This window comes from Dromiciops gliroides, chromosome 3 (assembly GCF_019393635.1).
Source record: "Dromiciops gliroides isolate mDroGli1 chromosome 3, mDroGli1.pri, whole genome shotgun sequence".
Classification (NCBI taxonomy): Eukaryota; Metazoa; Chordata; class Mammalia; order Microbiotheria; family Microbiotheriidae; genus Dromiciops; species Dromiciops gliroides.
In genome coordinates, this window is record NC_057863.1 from 457,054,857 (window position 1) to 457,073,262 (window position 18,406).

An 18,406-nucleotide genomic window follows, 5' to 3' on the forward strand; every position below is an offset into this window, starting at 1 on the left:
AATTGAGAAGAGAGGTCAGAGCTGAAGGTAAAGCTTTGGGAGTAGTTTGTATAAAGGTACATGCCAGTGTGTGAAACTGCCAAGAAAAAGCATGTAGAAAGAGAAGACGAACCAACCTTGAGGTATAAGTCCTGGAAGGTGATGAGAAACCTGCAAAGAATACCAAAAATAAAGAGTTGCTAATAAAATAATAGCTAGCATTTCTATTGCTCTTATTATGTTCTGGATAGTGTTAAGTGCTTTACACATTTTATCTTATTCCAGTCTCACAACCCTGAGAGCTAGATGTTATTATTATCCTTATTTTATAATTGAGGAAACCAGGGCAAAGTTGAAGTGATTTGTCCAGGTCACACAGATAGTAAGTGTCTGAGGTGGGATTTGAACTCAAGTCGTTCTGCCTCTAGATCCAATGCCACTGCACTACCTAAGCTGCCAAGGTAGGAGGTAGGTGGTGGTGGTGGTGAGGTGTTACAGTTTCAAGAAGCCAAAGAAGAATATATCAAGGCTACTTTATCATATGCAAATACGTGCTCAATAAACATTCCCATTCGTTCATTAACCCCAATCTAAACTTCAGTTTTCAGGAATGGAAACAATTAAGGATACACAAAAAAGGGGGATGATTTCAGGGTAGTGGATGCTTCTTCACATGTCTCTTTTTATCATGTAAAGATGTTACAAGTGGGGCGGCTAGGTGGCACAGTGGATAAAGCACCGGCTCTGGATTCAGGAGTACCTGAGTTCAAATCCAGTCTCAGACACTTGACACTTAACTAGCTGTGTGACCCTGGGCAAGTCACTTAACCCCCATTGCCCCGCAAAAAAACAAAAAAAAAGATGTTACAAGTGACTCAGTAAGGTTGAAAGACCTTATTTTTAAATTTTTTTAGTGAGGCAATGGGGGTTAAGTGACTTGCCCAGGGTCACACAGCTAGTAAGTGTCAAGTGTCTGAGGCTAGATTTGAACTCAGGTACTCCTGACTCCAGGGCCAGTGCTCTATCTACTGCGCCACCTAGCTGACCCGAAAGACCTTATTTTTAAACGGAAGGAAGGAAGGAAGGAAGGAAGGAAGGAAGGAAGGAAGGAAGGAAGGAAGGAAGGAAGGAAAAGAAAGACAAGGAGCCCATATTCTGAAGTAGTACTCCTGGAGTCTCAACCAGGAGACTTTCCAGGAGGAGGGGAGCAGGGGCTTGAGTTGAGAATGGAGCTCAGTATACACTACTCACCTCCAAGAAGTAAAGTTTGGGACTGGGGGAAGTAGGTAGCTGGGGAGGAGAGAGCACAGTGCTGCTCCTGTCCCCTCTACTTTCTTCCCCACCCCAAAGGCCAAGAATTTCTAGGATGGGATGGGAAACTGGCCCACCTTCTCTTTCTCCTCCCTTTCCAAGCTGGAGAGGGTAGGGCGGGGAAAAAAAAGTTTGTGACCTTCTAATACCCTAGTCCAGAGTAGGTGGGGGCGGGGAGAGAGGCGTGGATCTCCTCCTCCATCAATCGGCCCCAGGGTGTGGGTAAGAGGGGTATCAGAGTTGAAGGTTTAGGGAAGGGAAGACGAAGAGGGAGGAGAAAAAGTAGAAGGGAGTTGTCGGTCCAGCTACCCCTCCTCCGTGCGTGGCTCCCTTCCCCGGACTTCGGGAGGTGTTTCCAGTCGTGGCTCCGCTAGGGTATAGCCAGGGGAGGGAGGAGGAGGCGGTACGATGTGGGGGGAGCGGGTTTACCAGTGGTTAGCGTTGCCACCGCTGCTGCCCCTGCTGCTGCCCCTGCTGCTGCTGCTTTTGCAGGGGCAAGGTTATAGCTGCCTCGACGACCCTTTAACGCTGACTGAGGAGCGGGTCAGCCAGTTGTTGGGTAAGTGCAGCCGAGTAGCCCCGGGTGGTAATCGGATACCTCTCAATGTCAGGGGGTGGGGGGGAGGCGGAGAGGAGAAAGCTGGGGGGAGGGAGTGTGTAAGGTAGAAGTTTAGAAAGGGCCTTGGCCACCCTGTTTTGGGAGAAAGAAAGAAAGAAAGAAAGCACCAAAAAACCTCCCTCTTGCTACTGAGATCGGGTGGAGCCTTAGGGGTAGACGTGCGTGCTGATGTGCCCCCATCCTGCTCCGCCCCGCCCCGCCCCGCCCCTTCTTTCCAAGCCGAAGAGGGGACACTTGGCTTGTTTGGGGGAACTTTTGCTCGGCTGCTTCTAAGCACCGGGGCTGATCTGATCATTCCTAAATGAAATCAGAGATTCACTTTTGGATGTGAGTTGTGGGCGAAACAACTGGGGAGCAAGCTCTGAGTCCGGGTTTGGAGAATGGGGAACCTGTACCCCGTTTTGGAGAAAAGGGGGAAAAAATGAAGTGACTGTAATTTTATGGTGGAATCTTATCGCTGTCCCACGTGTGCTACCAACTCCCTGTGTGACCTTAGGCAAGTCACGTAGTTAGTATCTGTGCCTCTGGTTTGTGTAGTCTGTAAAGTGAAGAGCCTAGATTACAGTATCTCTAAAGTCCCTTTCCTGCTTTACAATTTGTAAACCTAGGGAATCTAAGCGACTATTAAGATATGGCAGAATTTATGCCCCCTGGCAATCTTCGTTGATATGTCTTAGAAATCAGAGTTTCTCTTCATCTCTTTTGCTTCTCCCACTGGAAGAACTAGACTTCAAACAAAATTCCTTGGGCAGGGTAGATGTTTCAGAGGCTCATTTTCTTCCTAAATTAACTGTGAGGTTCACTCTCCTGCACCTCATATATTCCTTTCACTGCTCCTTTAAAAAATCCTGGCCTTTCTTTCTAAGTGTAGCCATTCCATGCCAGTATATTCCCATATGTTTATTGTCCTGGGTTTAGGTTAAGAAGAAGAGTCCCCGGGGCAGCTAGGGTGGCACAGTGGATAAAGCACTGGCCCTGGATTCAGGAGGATCTGAGTTCAAATGCAGCCTCAGACACTTGACACTTAGTAGCTGTGTGACCCTGGGCAAGTCACTTAACTCTCATTGCCCCGCAAGAAGAAGAGTCCCACAATTGCCTAAATCTGTTCCTTTCAGATGCCTTTGATGAGATGAGGTTGGAATGTGGTGCACTGCATGCTGAGTAAGAACCAAGCACAGTGCTGAGCTTTGTAGATACAATAAAAAAGCAAAAACATTTTTGCCCTCAAGGAACATACATTGTATAATAACTAGCATTTATGTAGTGCTTTAAGGTTTGCAAAATCATCTCAATTGATCCTCTTAAGAAACCTGTGAGATAAATGTTATTGTTATACCCATCTTACAGATGAGGAAAGTGAGGGGCTGAAAGAGATTAAGTGATTTGCCTAGCATCATGCAACATCTGAGTTGGGATTTGAACTCAGCTCTTCCTGACTCCCAAGTCTGCTAATCTGTGCACTGCACCATCTAACTGCCTTTTTCCTGGAGAAGATGTGTCCATAAACAGTCATATAGAAATTTCATAGAGAGTAGGTATAAATAACCCTTAGTATATTGAATTTGTAAAATGCAGATTCCTTCAGGCTCTAAATCTGTGATCCTATGAATAAGCATTAACCTGCCTAAATTCCTTAATGAGTTCCCGAAGATGAGATGCTAAGCAAAATGGTGTTTGGGTTGTAGGAGCAACGTTATGGACATCTGCCAAACCATTAAAAAAAAACAACCAAAAAACAAACATGACTTCATCAGTTTATGTCAATTCTGGGTAAGGAGGTAAAAAACCTCTTCTACTAATGTAATTGGCATCTTCTCTGCAACTTATTGTATCAGTGTTGACTGGGACACTGACAGGTTAAATGACTTGCTTAAAGTTATATAGCAAGTATGTGTGTATGCATGTATATCTGTGTATGTATGCATACATATACACATACATAGCTACACACATATACGTAGATATATGTGTATATGTGTGTGTATATGTAAAGAGAGGCTTATAAATAAGTCTTTCTGACTCCATAGTCAGCCCTCTATTTGCAATGCCATGATGAAAGGAAGAAAGAGGAAAGGAAAAAGGGAGGGAACAAAGAAAGAAAGGAAGGAAAGAAGGAAGGAAGGAAAAGAAAAAAACATTAATTTAGTGATTCCTGTGTGCTAAGCACTGGTGATACCAACAGAGAGATAGTCCCTGTACCCTGGGAGCTCACACTCTAATTGAGGGAGATAATATATTACTGAAAGTTTATCTGCCGGGAGGTTTGATGGCTCTCTTTGTCCTAAGGGTTCAGCAACTGAATGGATGGCAAAGCCCAGGTTTCATTTCCTGGGGCAGTTAGGTAACCCAGTGGATAGAGCACTGGCCTGGAATTCAGGAAGACCTGAGTTCGAATCTGGTCTCAAACACTTAACACATACTAGCTGTGTGACCCTGGGCAAGTCACTTAACCCCAATTGCCTCACCAAAAAAAAAAAAAAATTAAAAAATGGTTCATTTCCTTAGGTTACATGAGTAAGAATAATGATAGTGCTAAGGGTCTACATGGCATAGAAATAGAGCAACTAATAAGACCTAGAGGGGAGCTTAGAGGTAACAGCCGAGTAGAGGGTAAGACTAATGATTCTCTGTCTCACCTGAAGAAGTAGAGTTAGTGACTCCCATTTCACCCAAGCTTTATGGGCAAACAGTCCAGTTGGGCAGCAGGTGGGCTGGGGGTAGGGTGGGTAAAAGGTGATGGCAATGGGATAGGGCACTGGGAGGCTTCTTACCCTTGAACATTTGTATACATACACAGGGTATCCCAAACATCTTAGTAAAGTCTTTCCATTGGACTAATGGAAAATATTCACTAATGTTCCCAAGATCAGAGCATTCAGGTGGAAGTAGCATTCCATAATAGGTACTATCAATCAAACGGGTGCTGTCAATCCCCCCAAAATGTGTTAAATGGCTTTAAATCCATGACACTATGTAAAAGTTAACCAAGAATGGATGCCATGGTCCTTTCTCATTAGGAGCTTGGTGACAGGTTGGCAGTCAAAAGAAACTAAAAATCTGTGGTTCTAACTCTTTAAAACTGTATTATTATAAAGTAATTAATGTCACCTCCTTTTTTATTTTTCTGACTGGACCATCATCTGCTTTCAATTGAGAAAACTCCTACCAATGCAAATCAGCAACTACTTGACCACTTAATAGTCTTACTTTCCTGAGAGGCTAAGTCACTTAATTCACATAGTGTCATATTGGCAATATGTGTCAGAAGCAAGACTTAAATCCCTTTCTGACTGTAAGGCCTGTTCTTTCTTCACTACCACAGAATCACCAAATTTGAGAGTTGATGAAGACCTCAAAGGCCAATGAGTTCATAAGCAAAAGGAAAGTTCACTATAACATACCCTGTAAGTGGTTGTCCAGTTTTCTACTCAAAGGCCTCTCAGGAGTGGGTACCCACTATTTCTGGAGAAAGCCCATTCTGTTTTAGAGCAATTAGAATTTCAAGATGTTTTTCCTTATGTCAAGCCTAAATTTGTCCCTTTGCAACTTCTGCCTATCACTCTGTTGGGGGGGACTTACGACCTGGATCAGGGGGCTAGCTCACCCAAAGAATTGGAACCTTACCACAAATCTTGTAAAATAAAAAGATTTATTAGGAGAGGAATATGTGGCGCAGAACAGATGACAGAACAGATGACCACGGTTACTGTCCCAGGTTACTGTCCCATTGGAGTAAGAGAAGGGCATTACAAAGCACTGGGAGGGAAATGCAAACAACAGGGAGGGGATTTTGGAATAATGCAGCACCAATAAGATAAGTAGCATCCATCCATATCCTGCATATTATCTTGCAGAGCTTGGTATAATTTGTCCAGCTGGGCAACACCCATTCCTGAGGTGGGAGACAGAGCTGCCCCTCCCCCTGGGAAAGTTCAAGGGTTTCTTGGGGTCCCACTGCATTCCCACAACTCCTCTTTCCCTCTTAGGCCAAATAAAATGAGTCTAATTATTGCTCCACATGATAGCTCTTTAGATATTTATATATGTCTACCTCATTCCCCTTAGGTCTTGTCTTCTCTAGGGTGAATAGCCCCAGTTCTGCTAATTGGTTTTCATATGACTTGGACTCAATGTCCTTTGCTATATTGCTTGTCATTCTCTGGATATTCTCCTGTATATCAAGTCCTTCTTAAACTAGGGTCCAGAACTGAACACAGTACTTCAGATGAGGTCTGATGAGGGCAGAGTACAGTGGGACAATCACCTCCTCTTTCTTGGAGTGCTCTGTTTCTCTAGATGTAGCCCCCAAAAAATTGCATAGGCTCTTTTTGGCTACCACATCACTTTCTTAACTAAAACCTACAGATCTTTTTTTTTTTTGGTGGGGCACTGGGGGTTAAGTGACTTGCCCAGGGTCACACAGCTAGCATGTGTCAAGTGTCTGAGGCCAGATTTGAACTTGGGTACGGGGGGCTGCTAGGTGGTGCAGTGGATAAAGCACTGGCCCTGGATTCAGAAGGACCTGAGTTCAAATCCGGCTTTAGACACTTAACACTTACTAGCTGTGTGACCCTGGGCAAGTCACTTAACTCTTATTGCCCTCCCCCCCCCCAAAAAAAAAAAACAAAACACAAAACAAAACCAATAGGTGAACTTGGGTACTCCTGAATCCAGGGCTGGTACTTTATCCATGCACCACCTAGCTGCCCCCTACAGATCTTTTTTTTAGTCAAACTGCTAATTAATCATGCTGATGCCATCTTGAATTTTTTTTATCCAACTGTAAGGTTTTACTATTCAGTGTCCTATTATTTCCATTATTATTGAATTTTATCTTATTAGATTTAGCCCATTACTCAAGCCTATTGATATCTTTCTATATCCTGATTGTCATCCACTGGATTAGTTATTACTTCCCATTTTGTGTCATCTAGAGCATGTCATCTCTTCCCTTACCCACATCATTGTTAACAATGTAAAACAGCTTAATGCCAAACATAGATCCTTAGTGTATTCCACTGGAGATTTCCTGCTCTACTGAGATTAAATCATTAACAAGGTTGTTTTAGAGCCAACTCTAAAGGAATGGGGGGGGAAGGGGGGGAGTGGTGGTGGTGGTGGTGGTGGAATGGGGGTATGGGAAAAGGGCAGGGTAGAGCCAGTTGTTAAATTTCAAATATGAGTATCTGCACCTTGTAAATTGGCAATCCCCCCAAATCAGGGCTTGATTTATTGTTTTGTTGATTTTCTGGACTTAAGACAGTATTGATAATGTAAATTAAACTTAAAAGTTTGTCATGTCTATATTTTTTTTTGGTGGAAGAGATGATTATTAAATGTTTACCAACACACCCCAGAATTATCTCCCTCTATCTTCTCCACAAGCATAGTATGATATTCTTTATCAGGAGTGTAAACTATATCTTTATCTTTCCCTTAGTTAGTAACCCTTTCTAAAATGGAAATAAGATTATTCAAGCATGATATGTTCTTAATGGAGTTATGTTGACCTTTTGTTATCAGTACTTCACTTTTTAGATGTTCACTGGCCATCTCTTTAATGATCTAGAATTTTCTGAGAAATCAATGTCAAGGTTGTTGGCCTGTAGCTTGCAGATCAGTTAAAAAAAAATCAGGACCGCATTTGACCTTCAAGAACCCAGGGATTGGCAAGCTATGGCCAAAGATAACATAACAATTGATTTCATCATCAGAGCATGCTCTTTCTTTCTCTGTCTGGAGCACAAGGGAGAGCTTGAACCCTATTTCCCCTTACACACATACAGACATGCACACACAATTTATTTCTATCGGCACATTTGTCCTATATTTATAGATAGTATCCTGCTTCAAACACCTTCTATAGTGAACTATGGTCTTGAGGTCTCAAGTTTGCTACAGCATGGTATGATTTCCTTTGGTCCAGTGTCCAATCACTGAATTTAAAAACTTTGATTGTCCATGATCAATCCCTGGAAAACTGACCCACACTACCATATCTTGGATTTTTGAGGCGGAGCCAGGATGGTGGAGGAAAGGCAGTAAGCTCTCCGAACTCACAACATGATCTCTCCAAAAAACCACCACATTACCTTAGCTTGCAAAATCTGATTTGTAAACCAGAATTTCATTTTGTTAATTTACAATTCTCTAGCTACCTGTTTGACCTAGTGCCACTAACTTAATCTCATGCAAAGTGAGAGGGTCAATCTAAATGACCTTCTAAAGTGGCTTCCAGATCATAAATCTATGATACTATGATCCATATAATAGAAAAAGGAAGAATATATAAAATAGAACTGATCCATGTCCTATTAGAGCTAGATAAGATACAATCACAGATAAATGCCATAGGTGGCATTAGATATTGAATATATTAGGTGCCAAACAAAGTACTCTGTGTAGAATCTGAAAAGAAAAATTATCAACAAAGGATCACTGAGGGCCCCTTTGAAAAGGGCTTTTGAATTGAGCTTCCGAGATAGGAATTTAACCTTCAGCCTGAGGGAGTAGCTAAGAAAAGTTGTGGAGGCTGAAAAGAACAAGATCTTCTGGAGGAACCGCTAGTAGTTCACATAGTTCACTATGGCAGGAGCATATTGCTTATTAAGGAGAGCAATGGGTGGTACAACTGGTAAAATTGATGCCAGATTGTGGCAGACCTTGAATGGCCAACAGAGGATTTGAAGTTTACTTGTTGGGTAATAGGGACACACTGAAGATTTCTGAGCATAGAAGTGGCACGATTAATTCTCTCTGCAAGAAAGTTTATTGTGAAACTGCACATTTTTATTATGTAAAGTTTTCTTTTGCTTTTAAGTATATAAAATGCAACATGTAGCTTTCAAAGCTATCCTCATTGTCCTTTTCTCTTAACTCTTTGTAGTCTGTCTTCTTACCTCATCATTGAACTGGAATGCTCTCTTCAAAGTTACAAATGATCTCAATATCGGCAAATCTAATGACCTTCTCTCAATCCTCATCCTTCTTGAACTTTCTGCAGCCTTTGATACTATTGGTCACCTCCTTCTACTTGATACTTTCTTCCCTCTAGGTTTCCAAGACATGACTTTTCTGGTTCTCTCCCTTGTCTATCTGATTACTCTTTCTTAGTCTCTTTTACTGGCTCTTTATTCAGGTCTTGTCCACTAACCAAAGACATCCCCCAGGGATCTGTCCCGGACCCTCTTCTTCTTTTCCCTCTATACTGTTTTACTAGGTAATCCCATCATTTCCCATGGATTTAATTATTATAGAGATGATTTTCAGATCTACTTGTTACCTATCTAGCACTCTCCTCTCTTCTGATTGCCATTGTCATATCTCCAATTGCCCTTTTGGACATCTCAAACTATGTGACCCACAGACATTTCAAATTTAACATGTCCAAAACTTAACTTTCCTCCCAACCTCAATTCCTCCCCTGCCATCTTTCTAACTTCACTATTGCTGTTAAAGGCACCACTGTCCTTCCAGTTCCCAAGGCTGGCAACCTAGGTTGCATACTCAATTCCTCAGTCTCTATAGCCAAACAATTGTTGAATCTTTTCTTTTATGACTTTTATGTCACTCCTACACATCCCCTCCTCTCCTCTGAAACTTCCATTACCTTTGTGCAGGCTCTTGTTACCTCATGCCTAGAGTATTGTAGAAGTCTTTTAGTTAGTCTCTCTGCCTCAGATCTTTCCTTGCCCAAGTCCATTCTCCATTCAGCTGTCAAACTGATATTCCTAAAGCACAGGTCTTGTCATGGTACCCTCCTATTCCCATCATTAGCAATGTCTGAACATCCAAAGATATCCAAAAATGTGTCTCATTTCACATTTCAATCCTATCACTGTCAAGAAGTGGCTTTAATCACCAGTCTTCTGGAATTATGGTTCCTTGTTGTGTTGGTAAGTCAAGTTCTTCATTCAAGAAAGATTATCTAGGTTTAGTAGGAAGGATGTGTTGAAGGAAGGAGAGGGTGGAGACAGGAAGCCCTATTAAGAAACCTAGTGAGATAGTCCATGTGGATATTAATGAAGATACACATCAGCATGTTGGCAGTAGGAATAAATAAGGAAATGCAGATGTGAAAAATGTTTTTGTTGTTCCCAAAAGCACTTGATAAATGATTGGATATGAGACTTTAACCTCATTGGTTCTCAGTTTTCTCATCTATAAAATAGAAGGATTGTAATAGATTAGACTATTTCTCAGCCCAATCTGTACTCTTTTGGATTTCTTTGGACTACTCCATCATTCCTGGACAATATCCATTGGTGGATACCTTCTTCCTCTCACCCCCCTCCCCTACACTTTCCAGCTTCCTATTGTGTAGTGCTGTCTCCCATTAGATTGTAAGTTTCTTTGAGGGCAGATAATATCTTTCTTTTTCTAGGGCTTAGCACAGTGCCTGGCATACAGAAGATATTTAATAAATGTTTATTGACTGATTAACTAGATGACTTCTAAAGTCTTTTCCAGCTTTAAGTCTGTGACAGTATGATGACAGATGAGGGAGAAGAAAGAATCAAAGAACGCATCAAGGTATCAGACACAGCAGAAATAAGTAGACTGTGGTATCTCAGGTAAACATAGTAAAGTCAGGAAGAGCTGGTGTGGAGAGATGGTAAGTTCAGTATTGAATCTATTAAGTTTTATGAAACCACAGCTTGGGCAAGATGACTGACCAATATTTAGAGAGCTCTTTGCAACATAAAATGACCAAAATTGGCAAATAGGTAGCAGTTTTTTTGGGGGGGTTGGGCAATGAGGGTTAAGTGACTTGCCCAAGGTCACACAGCCAGTAAGTGTCAGGTGGCTGAGGCCGGATTTGAACTCAGGTCCTACTGACTCCAGGGCTGGTGCTCTATCCACTGGACCACCTAGCCGTGCCCCCCCGCCCCCCAGCAAAATATATATATTTTTTTGGTTTTGATTTTGCGGGGCAATGTGGGTTAAGTGACTTGCCCAGGGTCACACAGCTAGTTAGTGTCAAGTGTCTGAGGCTGGCTTTGAACTCAGGTCCTCCTGAATCCAGGGCCAGTGCTTTATCTACTGTGCCACCTAGCTGCCCCACCCCAGCAAAATTAATGAAATAAAATACCTGCTTTCTCTCCTGCTTAGGGCTGCATCTCAGGAAAGGGCACCTATCCTGGCCACCATCCTCAAAGTTCTATTTTGGATTTCCTTTCCCAACTGTATTGTCCTAGGTACAAAAAAAAATACTTACTTAGAATTTTGAAGTTTAAGGCACGAGGTGAGGATATCCTATAAGTAGTTAAACATGCTGGTCTAGAGCTCAGACGACAAATCAGAGCTAAAAATGTAATTTTCAGAATCATCTGTGTATGTGTAGTAGTGGAAGCCACAAGAGTACATGAAACTAGGGGCGACTAGGTGGCGCAGTGGATCAAGCACCGGCCCTGGATTCAGGAGTTCTTGAGTTCAAATCCAGCCTCAGACACTTGACATTTACTAGCTGTGTGACCTTGGGCAAGTCACTTAACCCCCAGTGCCCTGCAAAACAAAAACAAAAAAGAGTACATGAAACTACTATGAAAGGAAGTGAGGAGAGAAGAAAAGTGATCCAGCTCTACCTTAAAGGGGTTAGGGAGATGAAAATCCAATGAAAACAACAAAGATATAGGAAAAGAAACACTAGAGCCTATTGTCTTAGTTCTAAAACCAAGGTCTAAACCAAGCATCCTGCTGCATGGCCCATGGTATTTGGCTCTAGTGTAGAGTAGAAAAGACACTCAGGGAAACAGGGGTTAAATCTTAGCTTTGCTTCTTTTTTTTTTTTTTTTTGCAGGGCAATGAGGGTTAAGTGACTTGCCCAGGGTCACACAGCTAGTAAGTGTAAGTGTCTGAGGCAGATTTGAACTCAGGTCCTCCTGAATCCAGGGCCAGTGCTTTATCCACTGCGCCACCTAGCTGGCCCCTTAGCTTTGCTTCTTACTGCTGTTATGGCATTGAGCAAGTCATTTGCCCTCCATGTGACTTAGATGATTTCTAATCTCCCTCACAATTGTAAATACTGTGGTCCAGTAATTTTTGGAATTTGGAGATTGTTGATAAGCATGGAGAGATTTGGAGATCATTGATAACTATTGAGAGAGCAGTTTCCCTTGAGAAATAATGATATGACGATATTCATGATACTTAGTAGCTACTGTGTGCTGGATTCTGTTAAAACACTTTACAAACATCTCATTTGATCTTCACAACAACTCTGGGTTGTAGGTGCTATTATTATCCCCATTTTATAGTTGAGGAAACTGAGGGAAACAAAGGTTAAGTGACTTGCTCAGGGTCACATAACTAGTGAATATCTGAGGACAATTTGAAATTAGGTTTCCCTGATTCCAGGCCCAGCACTCTATCCACTACACAACCTAGCTGCCTTAACCAAGAAGCAAGTTCTTTTTTAAAAAATTAAAAAAAAATTATTTGGAATAAAATTTATGTTTTTATATGGAATAAAACAAGCATTTTCATACCATAGTATAATAAACAAGATGATTGCACATGAAAGTGCAAATCTACTATGTATAACTTGTGGTTCTTTTAAAATATACAACAAAATTATTGTATACATTTCTTTTTTTTCTAAGCACTGTGCTAAGCTCAGAGAATTCAAAGATACCCTGGGAAAAGCAGTAACTCCTTGTCATCTCTCTACCACCTTGTATCCCTATTTCCTCTTAAATCAGTAGAAATGATTGTGCTGGTAATTCAGAAGGAAATCATGGTAATAACAATTATTGACAAACTTTTTTATGGAAATGATCTCTGTGTACTCTTGAACATTACGCATGCTTCTTATTCTTTATAGTTCAGTTGTGTACAACTCTTTGTGACCTTGTTTTGGGGTTTTCTTGGCAAAGATACTGGAGTGGTTTGCCATTTCCTTCTCCAGCTCATTTTACAGATGAGGAAACTAAGGCAAAACAGGGTTTAGGTAGGTAACTTGGCCAGAGTTACACAGCTACTATGTGTCTGAGGTCAGATTTGAACCCAGGAAGATGAGTCTTCTTAGTTCCAAGCCCAGTGCTCCTACCCACTGTACCACATAGCCACCATGCTTTTGTGTTACTTAGTCCCACTTAGTATGAATAATGAATCCCATTAAATGGTTGTGTTATTTGAAGGTATAATTATATGTAATTATGTGTAAAATATATATTAGAAATTATTTATAAAATATGATAGTTGGTTCCAACCCAATAGAAATATTCAATGAAAAATTTGAATAATACTATCACTTCAGGGGATTTATTATTTACATTAATTAGGATCTAGCTGAGATTTGGAACTTGAATAAAAATGATGATCAGTTCTATGCTATTGAATAATCTCCCTTTCATTGTGACACAAGAATTGGACATACCTTTAAATTCTCTCATCTCAGTAAACTCCCAACTTCTCTTCTACTTCCTACTGTCCTTATCCCAGTTTTCACAGCTGGTGCTTTGCTTCTCCATTAGATGGGTTTCGACAGCTTTTCTAATGTGTTATTGCTCTTTCTGTGTAAACTTCATCTCTTTATCCTTGATTGCTTTAGTAATTGTTGCTCAAATAATGTAAGTCTCAACCTTGTGACTTGGAACACAAAATTGTGTTTTTAAAACATACATCCAGGAGTGTTTGTTCTGGACTTCAATATACTGACTTATATCAGAGTTTCTGAGAAGTTTCTTTTTTGTTAACATGTCAATATTGGGTACATCTTCCTGTAAATATGTAGAAATAAAATAGTTGATAACATGTATGAAAACTTTAATTTTTTAAAAAAATCAATGTCTTTTGTTTACAACAATAATTCCTGGATTTAGGCCTCCTACCACCAGAAATGAATTCTATCTTGTAACAAAACAAAACAGTGAAACAAAAACCACCTGTGTAGTGGTCATATTTCAGAGAATATATAGCATTCTGTCCCTGAAATCTGCCATTTCTCTGCTAAGAATGAGGAAATAGGTTTTATTGTTTGTTCTCTAAAACCAAGATTGTTTATCTTTGTTTTTCACAGTTTCAGCTTCTTTTTGGTGTTTTTTTAAAATTACATAATTGTAGGTATTTTATATATTGTTTATTTTACTTTGAGCCAATTTTTCTCTTCTCTTCCCATTTTCCCTTGAATGCCTTATATTGATAATTGCTGAAATCAGAATAACATCTCATTACATTTATATACCACAGTTTGTTCAGTCATTAATAGGCATCCACTTCATTCCAAGTTCTTTTTAAAAATTTAATATTTTATTTTCCCACGATTATAGGTAAAAACAATTTTTCACATTCATTTCTAAGAAATTTTTTAGTTCTAAATTCTCTCTCTCCCGCTGTTGCTCCCCTCTTCCATCATTGAGAAGGAAAGCAATTTCATAGAGGTCTTACATGTACAGTCATCCAAAACATATTCCTATGTTAGTCATGTTGTAAAAGAAAACAGATTTTGAAAATAACAAGACAAATTAAGTAAAGAGAAAGTATGGTTCCATCTGCATTCAGACTCCATCATTTCCTTCTCTGGATATGGATAGCATTTTTCATCATAATTCCTTTAGAATTGTCTTGGATCATTGTATTGCTAAGTCATTCACAGTAGATCATCATACAGTATTGCTGTTACTATATACAATGCCCTCCTGATTCTGCTCATTTCAATTTGCATCAGTTCATGTAAGTCTTTCAAGGTTTTTCTGAAATGTGCCTGCTCATCATTTCTTATAGCACAATAGTATTCCATCACAATCACATAACAACTTGTTCATCCATTCCCCCATTGATGAGCATCCCCTCATTTTCTAATTCTTTGCCACCACTAAAAGAGCTGCTATAAATATTTTTGTACACATAGGTCTTTTTCCTTTTCATTTTTTATCTCTATTCCGAACAGATCTAGTAGTCCTATTGCTTGGTCAAAGGGTATGCATGATTTTATAGGCTTTTAGGCATAGTTTCAGATTGCTCTATAGAATGGTGGAATCAGTATACAACTTAACCAACAGTGTGTTAGTGTCTCAATTTTCCCACATCCCCACAAACATTTGTCATTCTCCTTTTCTGTCATATTAAACAAGTTGATAGGTGTGGGGTGGTATCTCAGAGTTGTTTTTATTTGCATGTCTCTAATCAGTTGCAATTTAGAACATTTTTTCATATGAGTATAAATAGCTTTGATTTCTTCATCTGAAAACTGCCTGTTCTTATCCTTTGACCACTTATCAATTGAGGAATGGCTATTATTTCTATAAATTTGACTCAGTTCTCTACTTGAGAAAAAAGGTCTTTATCAGAGAAATTTGCTATAAATTTATTCCACAGTTAGGATTACTATGTATTTCTCTCCACCCTATCCCCCATCCTGTTTATCCTACTCTCTCTTTCTCCTTTTACACTGTTCATTCTCAAAAGTCTTTTGTTTCTGACATTTTCCTCTCCCAATCTACCCTCCCTTCTATCAGTCTCATCCCTTTCTCTTTCCCCTTTCCCCTACTTTGCTGTAGGGTAAGATAGATTTCTATATCCAACTGAGTGTGTGTATTATTTCCTTTTTGACCCAGTTTCAATGAGAGTTAAGTTCATTCCCTCCCTCTACCTCCCCCAACTTTCCCTCTATTGTAAAAGCTCTTCTGTGACTTTATGTTGGATGTTACTCCATTCTACCCTCTCCCTTTCCCCTTTTCCCAGTGCATTCCTCTTTCTCACCCCTTAATTTTATTTTTTAGATAATCATCCCATCATATTCAACTCACACCTAATCCTTCTGTCAATGTATACTGCCCTAACAATGAGAAAGTTTTTAGGAATTATAAGCAGCATTTTCTCATGTAGGAATGTAAACAGTTGAACCATATTGAATCCTTTATGATTTTACCTGTCTTTAGTGTTGCATTTGAAAGTCAACTTTTCTGTTTAGCTCTGCTCTTTTCATCAGAAATACTTGAAAGTCCTTTATTTCATTGAATGTTCATTTTTCCTTCAGGTGGTTCTTGGTTGTAATCCTCATTTTTTTGCCCTCCAGAATATCATATTCTAAGTCCTTTGGTCCTTTAATGTAGAAACTCTAAATCTTGTGTTATCCTGACTGTGACTGTCATATTTGAATTGTATCTTTTTGGCTGTTAGCAATATTTTCTCCTTGACCTGGGAACTTTGGAATTTGGCTATGATGTTTCCGAGAACTTGCATTCTAGGATCTCTTTCAAGAGGTAATTGATGGATATTTTCCATTTCTATTTCACCCTTTGGTTCTAGAATATGGGCAGTTTTCTTTGACAATTTCTTGAAAAATGGATGATGTCTAGGCTCTTTTTTTTTATCATGACTTTCAGGTAGTCCAATAATTCTTAAATTATCTATCATCAATCTATTTTCCAGGTAATTTCTTTTTCCAATGAGATATTTCAAATTTTCTTCTATTTTTTTCATTCTTTTGATTTTGTTTTTTATTGTTTTTTGATGTCCCATAAAGTCATTAGTTTCCACTTGCCCAATTCCAATTTTTAAAGAATGATTTTTTTCAGTGAGCTTTTGTGCTTCCTTTTCTATTTGACCAATTCTACTTTTCAATGCATTTTTCTCTTCATTGTATGTTTGTGCCTCTTTTACTATTTGACCTATTCTGGTTTTTTAGGGTGTAATATTCTTTAGTATTTTTTGGTGCCTCCTTTACCAGGTTGTCTCTTTTTTCATGATTTTCTTTTACCACTCTCATTTCTCTTCCCAGTTATTCCTCTACCTCCCTTACTTAATTTTTAAAATCCTTTTTGAGCTCTTCCATGGCCTGAGACCAATTCATATTCTTTTTTGGGGCTTTAAATGTAGGAGTTTTGACTTTGTTATATCTTCTTCTGAGTTTGTGTTTTGAACTTCCCTGTCACCATGATAACTTTCCGTAGTCAGGACCTTTTTCTACTGTTTGCTCATTTCTTTCAGTCTATTTCTTGACATTTAAGTTTATGCTAAAGTAGGGCTCTGCTTCTAGAGTGGAGGGGACACTGTCCCAAGCTTAAGGTTTTTTGTTTAGCTGTTTTCAAAGATAATTGTGGGGGCCTGTAAGTTTTCAGTTCTTCCAAGGTGGTATGATCTAAGAAGTGTATTTACTACTCTCTTGTACTGTTCTCTGGTTTGTGAGCTCAGGTGAATCCCTTGTCTCTTCTCTGACATCTTGGCTTCCTTGGTTCTTTATAACCGCAATAAGTACCACTATAAGTACTTGGTGTTTATTTGTTCTTTCTCTAGGAAGACTTTCTTGATTACCTCTCTGCTTTTATTCCCTATACCAAAATGTAGAAAATTGACTGGAGATTGGCCACTATGATCAGTATATATCTTTTTTTTTTTGGTGAGGCAATTGGGGTTAAGTGACTTGCCTAGGGTCACATAGCTAGTTAAGTGTTAAGTGTCTGAGGCTGGATTTGAACTCAGGTCCTCCTGACTCCACGGCCAGTGCTCTATCCACTGCGCCACCTAGCTGCCCCCCAATATATATCATTTTTAAAAGAGACAGACCACAATGAAAGGCATACTTATCAACCACTTTTTTAATCATAAAAGTAATTTATTATTTTCTAGTTACATGTAGAGATAGTTTTCAACATTTGTTTTTATAAGATTTCTAGTTCCAAATTTTTCTCCCCTCCCTTCCCTTCCCTTCCCCCTCCCCAAAACAGCAAGCAATCTGATATAGGTTTTATATATATATACACACAATGACATTAAACATATTTCTGCATTAGGCATGTTATGAAAGAAGAATCAGAACAAAAGGGAAAAACTTCAAAAAAGAAAAAACAAACAAAAATAGAAATAGTATGGTTCAATCTGCATCTAGATTCCATAGGTTGTTTTTTTCTGGACATGGATATCATTGTTCATCATAAGTCCTTCAGATTTGTATTTGATCATTGTATTGCTGAGAAGAGCTATGTCATTCACAGTAGATCATCATATAGTATTGCTGTTATTGTACACAATGTCCTCCTGGCTCTGCTCATTTCAGTTTGCAATTAGTTCATGTAAGTCCTTCCAGGTTTCTCTGAAATCTGCCTGCTCATTGTTTATTACAGCACAATAGTATTCTATTACATTCATATACCACAACTTGTTTAGCCATTCCCCAATTGATGGGCATCCCCTCAATTTCCAATTCTTTGCCACCACAAAAAGAGCAGCTATAAGTATTTTTGTACATGTGGGTCCTTTCCCTTTTTTTATGATCTCTTTGGGATAAAGACCTAATAGTGGTATTGCTGGGTCAAAGGGTATGCACAATTTTATAGCCCTTTGGTCATACCCAACCACTTTCTAAAGCCATTTAGGAAAATAATGTATTAAACTGCCACAAAAGCTTAGGTGTTTGATTTCTGCAGCTATAAATTGGCACATGAAGGTGCAGCTAGGTGGTGCAGTAGATAAAGCACTGGCCTTGGATTCAAGAGGATCTGAGTTCAAATCCAGCCTCAGACACTTGACATTTGCTAGCTGTGTGACTCTGGGCAA

General features: G+C 39.6%; 1 protein-coding gene across 1 annotated transcript in view; it reads left to right on the plus strand.

Annotated features, from left to right (window-relative positions):
* Positions 1 to 1,698: 1,698 nt before the first annotated feature.
* PLA2R1 (phospholipase A2 receptor 1) overlaps positions 1,699 to 18,406 on the plus strand; it is a 161,726-nt gene continuing 145,018 nt past the window's right edge. The window contains exon 1 of the mRNA XM_043996789.1: positions 1,699 to 1,849. Coding sequence (XP_043852724.1) covers positions 1,699 to 1,849 — 151 coding nt within the window. The remainder of the gene's footprint in view (positions 1,850 to 18,406) is intronic.